General features: G+C 37.1%; 1 protein-coding gene across 3 annotated transcripts in view; it reads left to right on the top strand.

Moving 5' to 3' along the window:
- The first annotated feature begins 1,692 nt into the window (after positions 1 to 1,692).
- Positions 1,693 to 20,640, top strand: part of LOC140145613 (CUB and sushi domain-containing protein 1-like) — a 54,664-nt gene continuing 35,716 nt past the window's right edge. For 2 of the 3 annotated variants that reach the window (XM_072167324.1, XM_072167309.1), the window contains exons 1-11: positions 1,694 to 1,893; positions 4,176 to 4,300; positions 6,200 to 6,316; positions 7,016 to 7,135; positions 8,078 to 8,191; positions 10,033 to 10,146; positions 10,837 to 10,950; positions 11,561 to 11,803; positions 13,059 to 13,172; positions 15,781 to 15,900; positions 16,631 to 16,984. In XM_072167324.1, the coding sequence (XP_072023425.1) occupies positions 4,219 to 4,300; positions 6,200 to 6,316; positions 7,016 to 7,135; positions 8,078 to 8,191; positions 10,033 to 10,146; positions 10,837 to 10,950; positions 11,561 to 11,803; positions 13,059 to 13,172; positions 15,781 to 15,900; positions 16,631 to 16,984 (1,492 nt within the window). In that variant the 5' untranslated portion in view covers positions 1,694 to 1,893; positions 4,176 to 4,218. Of the gene's footprint in view, positions 1,894 to 4,175; positions 4,301 to 6,199; positions 6,317 to 7,015; positions 7,136 to 8,077; positions 8,192 to 10,032; positions 10,147 to 10,836; positions 10,951 to 11,560; positions 11,804 to 13,058; positions 13,173 to 15,780; positions 15,901 to 16,630; positions 16,985 to 20,640 lie in introns of all 3 variants that reach the window. The other variant, XM_072167317.1, reaches the window with a different exon arrangement.

Raw genomic sequence — 20,640 nt, 5'->3', positions numbered from 1 at the left:
TGAGGAAAAAGAGAATCATTATACCTGTATCATGATCAAACAGTAAAAAATACATTTTTATTGCTGTGTAATTGTTGCATTTTTTGATGTCACGAAGGAACTCTTGATAAACTTGATGCTATCATTGATTTACATGTACAGCCCTATTCCTTAGTAAAGGTGGCACAATTTTACCCTTTCGTTGTTAACTAAACATATCTCGAGATTAAAACAAGCAAATTGAACAGAACAAACGGCATTTGAGAGCTAAGACTATGCCCTTGATGTAAGCATCATGTCACAACATTATTTTCCCATTGCCAAAGAGGGCGCTTTTCACTTGCACAACTTTTTTTGAAACCGGCTGTATACACTTATTTGCTAGAGCTGCTACACTGTGTTTCACGCCATAACGGCGATCGTCAAATATCTTTTGAGACAGGCTGTAGTAATATATTACAGGCTCTACCAAATACGGTATTGAGCACTCTTCCATGTTGATGATATACATTATATTTATTAACTCATTAACAACAATAAAACAAGCAAGTTTTCAAAGTATATGATTTCGTCACCCTCATAACCTAATTGCATAAGTCATTTTTTGTAGTATTGAGAGAAAGGCAAGAAACTGAAAATGAGTTAGGCAATTTGGTTATGAACGTGACGTAATGATGGTGCGGTGTTGGTAGCATGTTGGTGTTGTGTTGGTGGTGTTGAAATCAAAATAAGCCTATGTGCATTAAATTTACGCATTCAAACTAATGATAAAGACAACGTACTGGTACAAGTTCTGTCTTAGTCATTGAAATAAATAAGTCACTAAATGACTTTTGTGGGTGTTTTGAGGGCAGTCTCAAAATAATTTTGTTACAAGGTGGCAATTGTAATAAAGATTGAGTTAAGCAAAAAAACTCAAAACCTAAAAAAATTACTTAGGCAATTTTTGGTTATGAGGGTGACGATTTGTAGACCGAAATGTTTCAAAACATCAAAGTGTTATTTTTCAATAATATATTATTTACACAATAAAAATCGATTATTTGGCTGCCAAGACCAACAATACCTCGTCTACCTTTAACTATGGTTAATGTCATTTTACCTGTTTTGGTTTGGTGTAATGCAGACTAGTTTGAAAGTTTTGTTAACTTGTGACCCATGAAACTAGTCCTATTCAATGTATGGATACAAAATTCGCAGTCTGGTGGTTCAGTGGTTGTATTGAAATCCGAAATCTTGCCATGCATGGCTGACAAAAGTACAGTACTTGTATTAAGCTGAGTGTAAAATATTCCTCTGAACATAATTAATAATTATTCTGAAATTTCGTGGAGTTGCGATATGTATTTTATTTTTTTCTAGATATTGCCTATCACGTCTTTGTGTAATTAATTATTCTCAATCAAGGTGGTACGGGCGGAGGGGTGTGTGTGTGTGGGGGGGGGGTCATGGTGGGGTGCGCTGGTGTGGGGTGTGCGCATGGTAGGCATGTGGGGTGTGTATGGTGTGATGCAGGTAGGTGTGAGAACCGTCTACAATACCCCTATTTTTAAGTCCAGGAGGAGTGGTAAAATTTACTAGGGTGCAAGTTTTCTTCTCACTCTCCTGTTTAAGTATTGATGTCATGTGATTTCTGATTTCTATTGTTGCGACCGTTTTAATCAACAGTGGAAAAATGCAGAATCAGCAAATGTAGCCGCATTAGGTAATACGTGTGTGGTGTGACATGACGTCACGAGGTATCAAGATTTCTAATTGTTACTTAGATTTCATACCTGTGGTGCCTCGGTGGGCCTTCCCGATTACATGTCATAGGAGACCCGTCTATCTGCGGTGAATCGGTCCATACCAGAGGAAAGATCAGCTTGTTGTTTGATCTGGAAGGACGTGTAGGACAAACTTGAAGAATCAAAGGTATGTTCTCTGGTTCTCTGTTCTCATTTGAGTTGTTTCTTACCTCGATAGCGAAACTATACTACTTTGCACAATGTTGTAAATGTTGTGTAGGTATCCATATCAAGATATGAATTTATATCAGCGTCATCCTAGTGCTACGTATTGCCTCCGGTCATGCTGCGTAGTTGACTATAGACAACCTACTGACTTATCCTCTTAGGTAGTCGACTCCACCAACACCGGTCAAGAAGACATCCAATCAATATGCTAAGAGACCTAGCCTTTGTTTTAGTTGGAGAGGCAGGTGCCGCCACAAGTCTGAAAGTGTGATCCTACACATTTTCGCTAAAACTGGGACCTATATTTTTTTTTATAATACCTGATGCCCAGATTTTGGGCCAAATTGAAATAAAATAGACGATTATTATCAAAATTATTGCATGTTTTAGGAAATTGTGGCTTCAGATCCACCCAATCGAGCCAATTCCCAACACATCTGCGAACATTTTGAAAATCAAATTGGCCCATTTACATTCTAATGACACAAAGAGGTACAATCATTATGCCGAACATAAGAAAGGCCCATTTCAGCGGCACGTACCCGTATAGCCGCTTGTAATGAGGACCGACAAGGACATGTTTGTGAAAGTTGACATTCATCCAGTATAATTGAATACACAATTAAACTTTTCAACTGGACTCACTGAGCGGCTACGGTATCGCACCTAATCCTAGGTGAATCTTCAGGCCGTCTGTTGATCTGGCGGCAATTGGTCATTGAAGTGGCGATATATGGTGTTGCCAGAGGTTGTCGATTTTGAGTTAAACTTCTTAGGTTCTTGATTAGCGCTCCAAATTGGTAGACCCCGCCAAATTGTGTCGCGATTTTTGTCAAGAAAGAACGACCTTAACTCAACAGGGGAGGCTGCCTGAGTCATAATGTATGTAAACTCCTCAAAATAAGTTTGGAAACTTTCAAAAACGGCTGTATATCAGACATTTTTGAGATCTATCTCTGAAATATATCTCTATATTGTTTCATATCACTGAAAACATTGTTCTTTCCTGTCAACAATGACACCTCATATGAGTTTCACGGCTGAGTAACTTTCTTTGAAGGACAGAGAGGTCTCAAAGAAAATGTGCAAAACTGACCATTGTCTGCGCTCATCCCATTGAATGAATGAATGAGTGGGTTAATGCATAAATAAAAGAATGGATGAAAAGTTGTTTGCAGCACAGTGTATATCATTTTGAATGTGAAGTGCTAAGATGGGATTAACAGATGGGATTTTGGGATTAAAATGGATCAACGCAAGTCAATCTCTCTTGCTGGTCACTTCTTCATAGCGATCATTTGCAAGAAAGTTCTAATCAACCATGGTTCGACTATCATATCTGGATAAGGATCAGCTTGAGGCTGGTATACCTCAGAATCAAGTTGCTGTAGTATGATCTCCAAGCTAAAAGCCTAGTTTCGTCAGACCGGAGATGTCAAAGACAGAACCAGAAGTGGCCGCCCCAGAAACACAACGGCTGCAGATGACGGGTACATCAGGCTGACAGCGCTTCGAAAGAAACAGTGTGATATTCCTTACTCATCTTTACTGATGCAAATGGCACAGACAATGGCAGATTTGGCACATTTTGTTTGAGACCTCCTTGTCTTTCAAAGACAATTACTCAACCATGGAATAAGTTATGATCACAAATTTGGTGTCATTTTTGACAAGAAAAAACAATGTTTGTATTGATATGAAACAATATGGAAATAGATTTCAAATATTTCTCATATATATCCGTTTTGGAAAGTTTCCAAACTGTTTTTGAGGAGTTTCTTTTAGAGAATTTGCAACAATAGTGAAAAGTGCACCTTTAAATATGAGTATGAGTAAGCGGGATTTTAACAAAAGGGTGAGAGGTCAGACAGCGAATTTTCCTACACATGACTTGTTACGATTATTGTTAACCTTGAATCTATTCATTTTATATGTAAAAGGAATTGAATCTATTCATTCTACATTCGTGTATAATGAATATGTGAGCTTAATGAAAATCCACTTCATTTTGGCCTATGGAAGTGGAGAATTTGGTTTCATATTTTTGAGTTTTAAAATGGGCATAATAAATATTAAACAATTTACAGAGGAATGTGATGACCTTGGCATGAAACAAACATTCAAGAAATAAACCTCCGTCAAAAGACTTACTACATGTAGTATATAAATTGAATTACACTATATTGATTTCAATTGAAATCTATAATACAAAAACATGCTCTTGTTGTATATCTTTTAAAGGTAATCTGGAACATTTTATGAGTGATAATAGAGGTGAACGAGGATGAACGTGGTGATGGACGTAGGCATAGTGTTGTTAGTAACACTCAGCTTACTTGCAACACAGCCCGTAACTCGAGCACAAGGTTTGTTCGTTATTTTTACAAATCTTGTTTTATTTACAGGTTGTCCGGCAACTAGTTTGGCGTGACCGCAGCGAGCAGAATCTTTGATAACTATCCTATTAACTTTATAACACGGAAGATAATAATAATAATAATAATAATAATAATATTAATAATAATAATAAAGAGAGATTTAATAAATCGAAAGCGATTCTATTGTGGTAACTTTGAAATTTTCGGCTTTCTGCGGCGTGACCTTCCCTAGCCGAGCGTAAGGGGCGCACCGTTCGATCATGGCATAACAGTTTTGGTCGGATTTTTTCACCCCTTCGGCGCCAGTTTTTTCTTTATTTACAATTTTAATGTATATCGTTATTGAAGTTGGGTAGGATAATTATTTTGTTAGGCATCAGTGGGACGAACATCTTTCGTCTCACTAGTGGACGGAGTTTTATGTCCTTCTGCAAATCAAATAGTGCGTCCCTAAGGTCTTTTCATTCCCTGTCCTTATCCCATAGGTGTCACTGCGGATAATGCTGGTTTTATACTCTCATGCCGCTTGCCGCTGAGCGGCGTGACGAACACGCATTGTACACAAACGGGCACTGTGATTGGCGGCATGAAAGTATGCCAGTGACATTACTCCTTTGAAGTGTTCCGAACAAATGCGCGAAATACACTCACGTTATGGAATGCATGGGTCAGTTCAATGTCCATGGAAAACCTTTCACAATTATAAAATACCTAGGGTTAAAAAAGTAGTATTGTGTCTAGTGTCACTTGTTAATGTGGTCATAATGCATGTCATTATCTAAAAGACCTATCGTTACACACCGACATCGCCAGGTTAATAATTACATTGTACAGCAGAGATACTAACATCAATACCCGGGATCGATACACGTGAATGTGCTGTGCATGATTTGATATTCAGACGATAAATACCGGGGTAGAAAATGATGAATATCTCCCGTAATGTTTTTATTCAAAAGAAGCCATATTTTTATGCTTGCACTTGAATATATGTGGTGAAAGGATATGATAGTCGTTAGCTTGCGTATTGAGAAAGAACCGTGCATATTGAGCTCAAAAACTGACAAAAATTCTGATTTTATATGTGTCGAACTATAGCGCAGCGTAGGCCATTCGTGGAGGCAGTCTAAAAGCAGATGACCTCATGGCGTATACCATGCTCACTGACATCTACAGAGGTCAGTTACCAAGCTATTGTCATTAGCCTTAGTCGGATGTCCCTCGGCCCATTATGCGTCTCAAAACTATTAAACAGGTCGGAACAAAATGGCCATGCGTGGCTGTGGATTCAATCTACCATGGCGATTTCTGCCATGAAGATATCGGGGCGATGACACTGTGCGTTATCTAACATGTAATCATACAATCATAATCATAATAGAAAAGAATCCAGCTATTCCTTGGCACAATTTTAGAGTGAGTAGATGCGAGAGGATTCATTTCTTTTTGCAACCATAACAGGTCGCAATATCCCTTGCTCTTAGGGTAAGGTTTAGGATTAGGGTTAGGGATACCGATAGCGTATTGCGGGCAGTTATGGTAACAAAAAATAAATACGCAAGCGGGAGGCATTTTCATTTTCCACGAGAAGTGCGGAGCTTCGACCCGCTACTGACTTGATAAGATGAGTCTCTTTTGCAAAATTAATTTAAATAATTCGGAATAATAAAGCAACTTGACATTCTACTGAACATGCTGAACTGCCACAAAGTTAAATGACACACGCCAAGACATGATTTCTGGATAAGCCTCCTACCCCATTGACAATGTTACTGTTAAACTTCAAAACTTGTTTATGCTTCCAACACTATCTATCACAACAATTGCCCAAAGTCAGATCGAGAATGGCTACATGTTCTTTTAAATTTATCCTTTTGTCCTCGTTAGATGTAAGCCAGTGTCGGTCTCAACCATGCCTTAATCAAGGACGTTGTGTGGATAAAGGCCGAGGCCGGTACAGGTGTATTTGTCGACGGGGATGGACTGGAAGAAGATGTGGAAGTGGTAAGAAAAATAACAACCTTTAAAGGTTGCTCATCTTATTCTTTATCAACTTGAAATTCAAAGTGTATGTTATATTCCATTAATAGGGCGATGCATGAAAACACGACGAGGAACTATTTTGTTTGTGTGGCATCTGAAAAAGCTGTCTTAAAATCACCGAATTTGCCCAAGTTATATAGTCAAATAAGTACATTTTGGGGTTTGATGCTTCAAAATGGTCTAATTATTTTCTGTAGTTATATCATATTTTGTTGAAATATCACAAAACTTCATCCGCATCTGTTTTTAGTAAATATGCGCACTACTCATTGTAACTTTCAGCTTCGAGGGCACTGCCATTTTAAGGTATTCACGTTCAGTGCGTGAAAATTAGAAAAAATCTCAGGTCAACCTATGTTGAGTCTTTGATCATTTGGCATCTAAATCATTTAGTTTCATCTGGTATTGGCGTTTGTCTGTGAGAGTGCTAAATATAGGAAAATTCCGCCCGAAATTCTTTTTCATGAGAACAATAGTGGTATTGAACCTGTAGCATAAGTTGCAGTTTCCATCGACTAATTTGAAAATGCTGAAATAGCTGCAGAAATTTAACGCATTCCCTCTGTAACACAATACCAATAATTTTCCATGTTCAAAACTTAATTTCGGAATGTTTTGAATGCTGCTGGAAGTTAATGTCGAGTTTTGTTTATATTTCAGTTGCTGATGTTAATCAATGCTTATCCAACCCTTGTCTTAACGGAGCAACATGTGACGATAGAATAAGATCGTATACATGTACCTGTCCGCCAGGTTGGACTGGAATCAATTGCCAACTAGGTAATGTTCACAGGAATTCATATTTTGTAGGTTGTTTTATATGATTAAAACATTGTTTCTTGATTATGTCCCCATAATCGTGATAATGTGTTAGTTTCACTGCTAGTTCTGGCAATTCTTGCAGTTCATACATATTCCAATACATAAGATCTTACAACATCAAATCTAATGAACTGTCTTTATCTCAACACTCGAAAACCCAAGAACGAGGTGGCTGATCTTCAAACCGAATTTTATGGCCTAAATTAGAACATTGTCTTGATCACCTAAATCTAATTGAGTTACTCCATACCGGACAGTTCATCTTTCCTGCTCGGAGTATTGGGTTTTTTTCCCGTAAAAACCTTGAAGATAGCCCTGGTGGTGGCGTTCTAATAGCCTCGCATCAATCAAATCTGTCATTTGAAGCTATGACATTTCATCATTCCTCACAGCAATCTTCAATGCATATGTTATTTAAGGCAAGGTTCCACCTGCTTGGAACCTTGACAATGTCACCCCGTATTAAAACAAGGCTGCCGTTGAAAACTTACGTCCGATTATTTTTTGCTTGGCCTGATTATCAAGGTACTCGAGCGTTGTATTCACGAGACAATTCTGCCATTTCTTCAGCCCATAATATCCGTCAGTTTGTCAACATGATTTTATACCTATGATATCTCTTGAATTACTCAATTTGTTGCTTCGGTAATAAAATATCGGTACAATAGGCAAAACAGCAATATATAGCCGCTGTCTTTATTTTAATATAACTGAAGTTTAAATTTAAAGTTGCAAACGTGACGATTTCATGCAGATAATGCATAATGCGTGAGCGCGATTCTGCCTTACTGCGTTCACGTATGTATGCGCTTATTTGTAAGTGTCAGCGTCCTTTTAACGGCGAGCAGAAAGTGTTGAATGATCTGATGCCTTGATAATGATATGTCCTATTAATTGCAGACATTAATGAATGTGATGAAGATCCTTGCCTTAATGGTGGCACCTGTGTGGATAGAATGAACGAGTACCATTGTATTTGTGATGCGGGTTTCAACGGTACAAACTGTGAAATAGGTAAGAACAGGATATCATCGCATGGTCAATTACTATATGCTAATAGCAAATCAAATGACAACCCTTTATTTTTATTTTTCATTTTATATTATGGAAAACCTTGGTTTTTGTGGCAAGGTTTGGGAGGAAGCGACGTAAACATGGTATGTATAACTATATAGGAATTTAAACAATATTCAGTGAATAGATTCATCAGGTTTGTAAATTCAAATCAAGTAGTAATTTTTGTTTGGCAAAACCAGTAAGTTTTTACTTACTAATATTTCGTCCATCTCGTCGGAGGACTTCATCAGATGTGAGCATCTGATCCACTCTACTTGATTTAAACAATATTGTTATGAATGGTCTTACTGGTACATACAGGGTGCACAACTTATCAGTTCCCCCTAAATACCTTTTAAAATAAATCGAAATATATAAAGCGTCACACGTCATTGCGTTCAGTCATAATTGTTCATTATGTAAAAAATAGACCGTTTTAAACTGTGTTTAAAGTTGCATCTGATTCCATAGGATTCAACTCTCAAACAGTGCATTAGGCCAGGTCTATTCATTGTTTGTTAAAGGAAACCTGACTGCTATGGACTCAGGTGCAACTTTTAAAACGGCCTCTTTTCTTACATAATTAATCATTGTGACTGAACGCAATGATGTGTGACGCTATAAATTGGTCCACAGGGGTAAAACAAATAGGGATGCACATATTTTTCTAATTATCTTAAAAAGTATCAGGGGAACCTATAAGTTGTGCACCCTGTATATTGAAAAAGTAAACATAGGAAAGCTCATCTATAGGATCCACAACTTATAAGTTCCCCCTAACGCTTTTTGAAATAAAGAAAAAGATTATTTTACGAAATGCAAAAATGTGAAGAGGTATGTACTTAATTTGCTTTACACAATTTATTGGACCAATTTATAGACTATGCCATGGTCGATTATTGATAAATAAAAGCATGTTATTAATGTTAATCATGATGAAAGCATTCAGTTTAACTCGAAATTATACTGATATTTATTACATCAAAATACTAGTAGGCCTATAAAATTGTGATGAAAAAGTTTATATAATTAATATATTAGTGACAGTAAAAGTAAAGTGTACGTAGGCTTATAATTATTGAATGCAACATATAATGTCATAATTGTATTGGCACTTAATTAATCGCGAAATTCCAGGTTAAAAATCGACTATGGACTTTTAATTTAAAACGGGATTTTGAACGGGCAAAGTCCCTAACACTCACACTGTCAATCATACTTGTTTATCAATCAAATTTAACCCCAAGCACAAGACGCGCTCATGCACTTACTGACGCGTTCATGCAATTATTACACAACACAAAAGCCGCATACTTGTGTACCATGTAGTTATTAATGGTAATTACAGGTACCCGGAGGATTTAAACCATAACGACATCTGGGCGACCAATCACAAGCCAGATCCATTTAAAGATGCATTACATCATGGCCAATTTTAGTAGGCCAGATTTCCGACAATCTCATCCATGGGAAGCTAACAAACAGAGGGAGTAGGGGACTGAAAAGATCAGATGTGAAAATCTATCAAATCAGAGTTTTAAGCTTAAATACAATATCCAGAGTATGCACAATGGGCAAGTGGACTACGGGGTGGTCTAACCAATTTATAGCGTCATGCATCATTTTACATGCAAAACTATTAAATATAGAAAGAAAGTTATGACTCTATTATGATTGATAAGTGTCTCCCCAACTATTGCACGTAGGTATAGGAATTCGACATTTTCTTTCATGTGCATCATGCCTTTCAATATGTTGTATCACGTAATAACTAGTAATTTTATGTCTATTACTTCAAGATATTGATGAGTGTTCGTCAGAACAGTGTCAAAATGGAGGTACATGTGAAGATGGAATCAACGAATACACCTGTCAGTGTGTTCCAGGTTATACGGGAACCAATTGTGAACATGGTAATGCAAAGTAAACAAATTCGATACAATAGCCATATTATTGTAAATTTATTAAGTTCCAAACAACTTTAGAGTGATAGGAAATGGAGGATATAAGACCTCGACCGTGATGGAAACATGGAACAAACTTGATATGCTTTTAGATCTCTTAAAATAAAAAACCCTTTATACTGTAAAGTGAATGAAATGTTCAATTGACATCAACATCTCTAAAATGCAGCCTTTGCATCGGGGCTTGAGATTGGAATTCCAATTTCCTTTCTCACGAAGTAAGAGCTAAGAGTAAAATTGCACAATTGTGTTTGGGAGAGGCCTTCTCTCATTTTTTATCCTTTTCCTTGTTATATTCTTCCATTTCTTGCGTTCTTTATCAAAGCTATCTGGACCAGCATGTATCTTATTAGCCTACACTGGCTATCCAGGCTTGTGCATTTTTATTGTATGAGTTTAGAGGAACGGTCCATGGATTTCCCTTGGATTAGCAAGTGTCCCTCATGGACCAACCTGGGTAAACAAACAAACAAAAATAAATAAATAAATAAATGTAGGTTACTTCCTAAAGTGAACAAATTATAATTATACAGGTGCCAATCATCGGCGATGACTGATAATGAAGATGAAATCGCGGAAACGTATGTAAACTGTATCCCCCATATACAAACTCAAGTGTGATATTTTGTTTGTTTGTAGAAATTAACGAGTGCATGTCTCGACCATGTTTAAATGGCGGCAAATGTGTTGACGAATTAAATCAGTACAGCTGTGTTTGTCAAAGAGGATGGACAGGAAATAACTGTCAATCAAGTAAGTGAACGGATATTGATTAATATTCGATACATTTGAAATGTTATTTTTATGTGCGGCTTTAAGGCGAGTCATATCCATATGTTTCCAGTTTGGGTAATTTTGCTTAAATAATATAGTTTATTTCGGCTGAGTACTACATTGATCTTATAAGAAATGAGTCATAGAAACCACTACATTTATATTTCTATATGTATTGTAGATATTTATTTAATATTCCCCCCTTCCAGGAAAAATCATGCACGTGGAAAAAAATAAACCACATTACAATGAGTTGGGGTGGGTGGGTCACGTATTGATCCCATACCTTTCCCTGTGAGCGTGGGCTTAATTTTTATGCGAGCACATTAAACAACGCTAGCTCAGGCACCACTCCAACCCTCCTTAAACCAACACAGGATCAATTAGATTCCAACATCTAGGAGAAATTAACCGTTGATGATGAGCTGTAGAGTGCAATTTATTTCAGGGGAAAATTACATGAAATATAATTTATTGTTTTTTCATTAAGGAAAATACGGACATGTGTCCACCTTGAAACAGTATTTCGGATATCCGCGGATGTGAATCTTGAGTAATCCTTTTATGTTCTGTTTTTCCTTTTCAAAAGTTACTTGTAAAGAAAATGAATTTCTGTGTGATGATGGCGTTGGCTGTGTGTTGGAAAGTTACCGATGTGACTATATTCCTGACTGTAATGACAACAGTGATGAGTCCGGATGTACTTGTATCCCAAGCATACAGTTTCAATGTTTAAGCGGTGGTTGTGTGCACAACTCGTGGTTATGTGATGATTTCGAAGATTGTTTTGATGGAAGTGACGAATCAAATGATACCTGCGACACTATTGACAGTAAGTTAATTGGGCTATTCCAGTTGAAATCCATACACCCCATATGGAAGACATGGCCTTAATATCTCCCACACAGGGAGTGGTAATTACAAATGCGGCTACCTGAACGGGCCCTGTGTGGAAGATTAAAGAGATCTCGACAAATGCAACAACCTGTGCGTGCATGTGAGAGCTAACAACAACAGACAGCTAACACATAATTCGCCTTATAACTTAAATATTAAATCAAAACACCATCTTTTATCAGCTCAAGAAAGATTTAACAAAAAAGATTCTCAAGCAAGACTATATTACCAAAATACAATCAAAGCAATATCTAATGCTACTATCCCAGCAAACACAAAACGTTTTAAAAACGTTTTAAACAGGTTATGTAATGGGTTTTTGTTTTGGTAAAAACGTTCTTAAAAAAATGTCGGGTTGTATAAAGGTCATGAACACGTTTCAAAACGTTTTGTATGAAAACACGCACAAACAACATGTTTTACAAATGTTTTTGTAAAATATTTTTACAAACATATTTGCCAAAAAAATATTTTGGATATTATAAAAACGTTTTATACCCTTTGTATATCCTTTATTTAACTCGATATTTAAACGTTTTCTGGCAACCTTTTCTAACCTTTTGTGCGTGCTGGGAAAAATTCAAATGTATGGGAGAGAATTTTGTTTTCGATCTTTGTGGGGCACATACAGTGTCAATGACTACATTAAACCTGATTGATCAGTAAAAATCGAGCTGTTTCAGACAACGTGTGTTACTGTCTTTCTGTACGGGTGCGAGTCATGGGTAATTACCAAGGACATGGAAAACAAGATCAATGCATTTGCAACATCTTGCTACAGAGTCATGTTAAACATCAAGCGTGTGGATCGGATTCCAATCTACAACCTGACCAACACCACTCCACTGGTTGCCAGAGTCAAGATTCATCAACTCAAATTTCTTGGCCATATACTGCGTCTTGAAGATGGCGAGCCTGTGAAAGAATATGCGCTTTATATTCCACCACATGGGAAGAGGAAACCGGGACGGCCACGCACACTGTACTTACAGTATGTCCATCACCTCCTGGGAGATACTGAAGGGATGCTGCAGCCAAACAAAATTGTTTCGCTTGCCCAAGATCGCATTAGTTGGAGAAAGCTTGTAGTCGCCTGCTCCGCAGCCGACTGATGATGATGATGATGATCAGTATTTCACTATGCAAGGCAATATACATAATTTCATAACTTACCATTGTTATTTTGACAGATATTGATGAGTGTGCTTCCGAACCCTGCTGGAATGGAGCGAGTTGTCAAGATTCAATTGGTAGATTTGTATGCCTGTGTCCGCAAGGGTATACAGGAGCGCTATGTGAACAAAGTAAGTTATGAATACCGTAAAGCAACTGTATACTTTTAATTTAAAAATGTTATTGATCCATGTATTATTGGCAGTTAACAGATGAGTGTCATTGAGATAGGATGAACATTGCAGATGTCGTTAGGTCAAACCAGTATTTTATTCATAATTTCACCTGCAAAAGGGTAATAATGAAAATGGTCAAATTCAGATATAGTAATTTGCCTTAGAGTTCTGAATTCGTTGCAGAGAGGCCATATCGATATTTTGGGGTCGTGATATCATGTGTTTTAGAACTCATCTGAAGATCAGGTTGCCATGAAAGTAAACCGCCACAATAGAGGAGCTTGCATTGAGTTAATTTGTACCCGTAATTTACACATGTAGCCCCTACTTGTAGTGATTTCTTATCAAAGGCAGAGTAACAAGACCACGCACAAACAGGCATACAGTTGCAAAAATCATTCTCGGAAATTGTACTCAAAAACTCCTCAAAACATGGTTTTTTTTGTCGGCTATTCCTCATCGGGCCTCTTGACTGATCGCTTCCGGCGGTTTTAAGTGTGTCCATCACGACTCATATCACTAAAATACTTCCGTAGGGTAGGAAAACAACTGTGTAATACTTGTTTTGGGTCCATTTTACACTAATGAAAAATACTTGCTTTTGGTACTTTTTGAAAGTCCTTGTACGCGGGAGATATACAACTTGACAAGATAAAAAAATCGGTTCGGAGTAAAAAAAAATAGTTAGAAGAAGAGACATGAACTTAGGTAAGTTTTTTGTATTGTTTTTTTTTTAAATTCGTCTCGTTTTTCGAGATATTGAAGAAAATATGTGAAAAAAGCAATTTTGTCACTCTATTAATCTAAAAATTGCACATAATGGTGTATATTTTGTTTAAAACAAATATTTTGAAAAAAAAACAAAAAACGATAGTGCAAAAGGTTTACTTATCTTGTCACAAAAAACAAAAACAAAAATAGTGAATTACTCTGGGCTTTAATTTATTTTTACAGGTGAGATATTTTAGCCCATTGTTTAATGTTTAGATTGTGCCAGTCTGTGTATTTATTGTACATGCTAAATAAGGTCTTTTGGCACTTGTTATTGTTTGAATATAGATTTTAAATTTCATTCCCAGTCAGATCAAACTAGAGGCTTATGATTGAGCTAGCAAGTTTGGCCCCCGGGGTTTGGCCTTTACAATAAATTATGTTCTCATATAATTAAAAGAAGTGACTTATTTTTGTTATTTGTTGTCAAATCCCAAATGGTTTCATGTAACTACTAATAAATGCAACCTTCAAATTAAGTTTATAAACTGAAAAGTTCAACTTGGGTTCTATGATATGTGTTCTTAGCCTTATTGAACTGTTTTCCCATGTCGTATGCATGGTATACTTTGTCAATAGAAACACAGAACAGGTTAATGCTCTGCATGCTAGTCATGCGTTTCAACGGAAAAAGTTTTGAAATATTTTCTCAAAATATCAAGAGCTATATTAAGAACTACTGAACCAATACTAGGCATGTTTGTACTCATTTCAATGCATTTTTCATGCTTATTCCAAATATGGTCATGAACATTTACATTTCTGAAATTTTTGAATTTTTAAAAACATTTTGATACATGTCGTCTGCAGTCAACACCCGCGTGAAGAGAGTTAAAGTAGACACATAATTTCATGCATACCTGTGAAGCCAAGCATTAGTCAAGGTCAACATCAAAATCATTTCCCACCAAGTTGTGAAAAGCGAGATTTTTCTTCATTCATCCGCGAACCAAAATAAGTAAATATGGTCTAAACAGTGGAAGAGGCTTAAGCATATATTTATATTGTTGTTGCTGACTTTTAAATTGTTTATTTTGATATGCTCTACTTGATTATTGTAAGAAATTCACTTCTCTACATATAGGCTTACCTGTCATGTATTTCTCTGTAAACAACTTTTAAATTTCCCTGTTGACAACTTGTCATGTTTGGACCTTTCACAAATGAATGTCATGTTTGGTAGTTGCTATCCAAGCTCCCACATTTTTAAAGTCATTGACTGGTGTAAGTGTGTCATTGTTCATTGTTTGATGTACTTCGTTAGTTGTATGATTGAAGCTCATGCAGTTTGTCTTTTGGAGCTGATGTTTGAGTCCAAACAAAACAAGAATAAGTTCCTGATCTAGTCAATCCGAGAGAAGTACAAGATCATCAGCAAACCCTAGGTCTGTTATGGTTTGAATTCAAGTTTTAACTTCAACACTACACTATTTTTCGCTCACCTGGAACGTTTTCACTAGTCCGACTAGCATCTTCAGCAGATGGTAATGCTGTGACGATATCTTGTCTACAATCGGGATATTCCTCACTGATGACGTCATATGATTGACCGAATGACGTCATAGAATGTTACGATGTAGCAAAATAGATTTGACATTTAAAAATGTTGAAACAGAAATGTTTGGAAGATGTGGCAAATCTTCTACATTTTTACATTCACTAACTATGGACGCCAAAGGACTTGAAGCAAGTCTAGGCCCGACCTGAATGTTTGGTAACTGGAACTTGCAATATATAATGTATAAATAAATATATCCAATTTAAACTCTGCATCACTAAATTATAATTTCAGACATCAACGACTGTGCCCCAGACCCTTGCCTTAATGGAGGTATATGCGAAGATGGAGTTAATGAATACCAATGCCGCTGTTCTGCCGGTTACGCTGGTCTAAACTGTGAACAAGTACAAGGTAAATGCAGGAACTATACCTCGGAAGGTGGTATGTTGCCCACGGGATCGACGATAAGTGAGGGGTGTGCTAGCGTACTAAAAAATATCGTGCGAGCGTGCGCAAAAGGAAGTTCAGTGCTTCGTGTACACTCAGATGAGGGATGTCGCCAAGTCTGAATACTCTGCCGGCGTCAGCTGAATTCAAGCACGCTCAGAAGGCTCAGGTACAGGACCTTATATACTTATAATCATCCGTGAACAATTTGCTATTAAACCAATGAAGACGTCAAAATTTATTCCGACCGGTCTTGCAGATTTGGCTTTAAATAAATAGCGCCCTCAATGTTCTAATTTAGTTAATAATGGCATACCTTTCGATAGGACAAAACAGCGTTTTAGGTTCCAGATGACTTCCAGTATATCCTCAAAATACGCTGCAATACGAAGTATATCCACTAATTAATGTTGAATGCTTGAGACTATAACGGCTTTGAACATATCACACTTCATATTATGGGAACAACAAGAATTGGAGTAATCTTTAACAAAATGTTAACAAAATCTTAATAATAATATACATTAGAAGCGGCTGTGTGAAGCTTTTGTTCCATTTGGCGAGTCTGTGTGTACATATTTGGCGTACAGTGATGAATGATGAGATGTTTAGTAATATTGTTGCTATTGCTTTACATAATGAAATGAATTCATCTCAGTTTACTTCATTGTCCATTTTTCTTTCATTGACGCAGGTTGTCCAGAACCAGAGATTATAATACCAAGAGATACTACTAAGGTCAATTTGACGTCTTATGGCTACCCTGGTAATTACATGAATAACATGCAGTGCTTCTGGACCGTGCGGTGTCAGGAAGGTGGCAGAATACTAGTGCAGTTCATAGACTTCTATACAGAAACGGGCTTTGACAACTTATACATCGGAACAGCACAGAATGGAAGACTTTTACGATACTCCGGCAACTCCCCGCATGATTTGAATATTATGTCACCAGCTGATGGAAGCGCCCTCCATTTTGAATTCTACACAGATACAGGTGTAACATTCCGTGGCTTTCATATTTGTTTGACCAATATAAATGCAGAAGGTAATGCTTTGATAAAAAATCAGGGATAATAAACTGTATTGAAAAACATGGATTATATAATAAAATGGGATGGATTGGACACAATTTACAAACAAAATTATTGATCAAGCTTTGAAGTTTAAAAATATTGGGGTCGATTAGTTGATCACAATAATTTTGCAACACATAGCGAGACCAACAAATAAGTGTATTGTCCATAAAATTCCCGCAATTTTATAAATAATTTATATTTTCAGAATAGCCTTCTTGAGTATTGCTGCATCAGATTCTTGGAAGTGTCAAAATTCTTGAATGTCAAAATTCTTGAATTTTGACAATTCCAAGATTCTGACGCAGCCTGTCAAAAAGTTGGAATTGTCAGAATTCTAGAATTTCGACAGTTCAGGTTTCTGACGCAGCCTGTCAAAAACTTGGCGGTGTCAGATTTCTAGAATTGCGACAGCGCCCCCTGTCGTAATTCTGGAATTTTGACAATTACAAGTTTTTGACAGGCTGCGTCAGAAGCCTGGAACTGTCGGAATTCTGGAATTTCGACAGGGGCGCTGTCAAAATCTTGGAATGGTGCCTATTCGTGTCATTTGACACGAAACAGAAACGAAATGACCTCCGTGCTGTTTGTGTAAATGCCCAGTAGAAGGACGCTGATTGGTCCATTCTGCTAGACCGTGCTTGTCAATATAAAAATGATGTAGGATAAGTTCTTCTAATTATAGAAGTACGCGCATAAAATCTTGCAAAGACAGATGTAAGGAATTTAGACAATTTGTCAAAAATTGAGAACAATTTCTAAATAGGCATACGCTAGCTACTAAAAAGTATGGGCCAACTATCACTTTCTTCTTTTATTCACGCATTTTGTGCTTCTTATCTAAATCAAAATTCCAGAAATCTACAATATTCTCACTATCAAAAAATAAGTGAGATAGACGTTATAACGTATGTGTGAGGGATTTCAATACACTTAGGCTATGGATGATATTATCGATAAGTGATTAAAAGGGGTAACCTGCACCGGGATTCTGCATGGTGACTAAAACATCAGAAGCATTGTAAAACATGTTCAACATACGTTCTGATAGTTCTGATTTTTAAGCAATGGACGAAATCGTATGGACACCCAGACTGTGCAATACTAATTTTAACATACTTTAGTATATTTAGCATTGATGTAGCTTTCGAGTCGGACTCAAGTCCTCTTTTTGCTGGACTCGGACTCGGCTCAGAATTGAACATTAAAAGGCTAAGCTCAGCTCGGTCAAAAAATAGGACTCAGGCTCGAAGTCGACCCCAGTCCGATTCCAGTCCAATCAATCCATGTACAATGTGGAAAAAATATTTATCTTAAAACATCAATTGGAATTAAATTAATTGTCAATTTTCCAAGTACATTCATGCACATCTACACAATACACATCCAACAGATTATCCATTAGCTTAATCATTATAATTATTACCATTAATATTATGCACATCTGGATAATTATATCCATGTTTAAATCTATTATCAAATCCCAAATTTCTGTATGGTAAGGACCTCTCTATTCATTTGTTTCAGATGCACTAGCCCAAGCCTGGCACAAGAAGTACACTGTTAGCTCATGTGGCTGACGGAAAAGCCACACCAGTCACATTATCATTAGTAGTGGAGTGTATTTGAATGGAAAATATCAAAATGATTAATAAAAGCTAAAATAATGATATTTTAACATGATAACGTGAAATTCACCACAAAAGAAAAAATCTTGAAATGTTTTCCCAGTTTGCTGGGTCTTTTTCTGTATTGATCAGTCATTGTGTGAATGAGACATGTACATGTAGAATACATGTCATGGGTGGCAGTGTGCACAGGCTGTTACATTGTAGAATAGATCTACATGTGTGCAGCATTCATGTTCATTTTGTGTAGCCAGGGCTGGATTTATCTTTTTCAGGGCCCTGGACCAAAGTTAAAATAAATTTAAGGGCACTTGTTATAGCTTTCCATTTACTCCCCACCCAACCCCATCCATGATGTAACCTATTTGTTTTAATTATGAATTTATGATCAGAGGACTCATAGTGAGATTCATGAGTGGAGTTAACATGCATCAGGGAAGTGAGAGTATTCTATTTTTGTCTCACTTTCCTGCATTTGTGTAACCATGTACTGTATAGTACCCGTACCCATGGGTACGGGTTCAGGTCCCTGACCATGAGTACGGGTACGGGTCCGAAGTCAAAATAGGGCATGAGTACGGGTACGGGTACGGGTCCGAAGCCACGGGTACGAGTACGGGTACGGAAATTGGGACTCGAGTACGGGTACGAGTACGGGTACGGGTACGAGTACTACAAGTCTGAATTCCAGTATACTTTTTCCTTCTATGAGGGAATAAGTTCAATCTATTCAACCAGATTCACGTACCTTGGAGCAACCAACAGGGTGACGTCATCGGTTCTCAAGGTGTTTAACATCACAACCCACAACCCAGTTGCGGTCAGTGGTACTGGCCGCAACGTTGGTTGCTCCAAGGTACGTGAATCTGGTTGAATAGATTGAACTTATTCCCTCATTGTATGATTCCCAGATGATTGAGAGTATTCACAATTTTCTCCTTCTACATTATTAAATTGTAGGCGGCAGTAGTTCACTTTCAGGCCTAGGCATATGTGGTTCCCCGGTGTGGTTCTCATCCCTGGGGTTCTCATACAGGGTGTCCCAAAAAAAAGAGGCCCCACATTGCGCCCTCTTTTTCTCCTATTTCTGAAAAGTTGATCAAATATATTTTGGTTTGTAAAGAAACCTTAAATCGTTAGCTTTAATAAACCAAACCAATTCTTTCAATCGGCTCACAATTTTTGAAGATATGCCCTCTTTAAGAAATGTACCCGTTTTTCACTCTGTCCACGGATGAGGTTTGGCTACATCAAAGATTTAAACGAAACACACGGTTAATGACATGGATAGATAATAGCATTAGGCTTGGAAAAGCATTCACTATAAGCGAGGATCACCAGCTAGCTTCAAACATCTTCGCAACCCCGTATTTTTGCTGCATTCGCAAGTATCCGGCGCACAAGGATGGTACGCAACGCAATTAATGCAATGAGAACTAGGGATGAAACCTGTATTCGTCATGTAGGCAACCAGGTAGAGGGTAGAGCAAAAGAACCAAAGTAAAACTAAACAGCCCTTTTCAGGGCTACCTTTTATTCCAAAAAGAGAAATGACTTATGTTATCAATAAAAAGAAAGCAAGAAACGAGAAAAACATAAGTAATTGCAAGTATAGCAAAAGAAGTCCCATCCCACATCAATTTCGCCCAAATGAATGACACTTAACAAATTCCATAACCCATAAGCCCACCTGTAAAGCCCATTCCCTAAAATAAAGTTGTTATTTTATAAAGTTATCATCGAGGAATGTTTTATATTCATGCATGGTATATGCACTTTTCAATCTTTGAAGTAGCCAAACCTCCTCCGTGGACAGAGTGAAAAACGGATACATTTCTTTAAAAGGACATATCTTCAAAAGTTTTGAGCCGATTGAAATAATTGTGTTGGTTTATTAAAGCTAACGATTTAAGGTTTCTTTATATGTCAAAATATATTTGATCAACTTTTCAGAAATAGGAGAAAAAGAGGGTGCAATGTGGGGCCTCTTTTTTTTGGGA

The sequence above is a fragment of the Amphiura filiformis genome, chromosome 2, assembly GCF_039555335.1.
Source record: "Amphiura filiformis chromosome 2, Afil_fr2py, whole genome shotgun sequence".
Taxonomy (NCBI): domain Eukaryota; kingdom Metazoa; phylum Echinodermata; class Ophiuroidea; order Amphilepidida; family Amphiuridae; genus Amphiura; species Amphiura filiformis.
The sequence above is the reverse complement of the archived record's forward strand: the minus strand, read 5'-3'. Positions and strand labels throughout refer to the sequence as shown.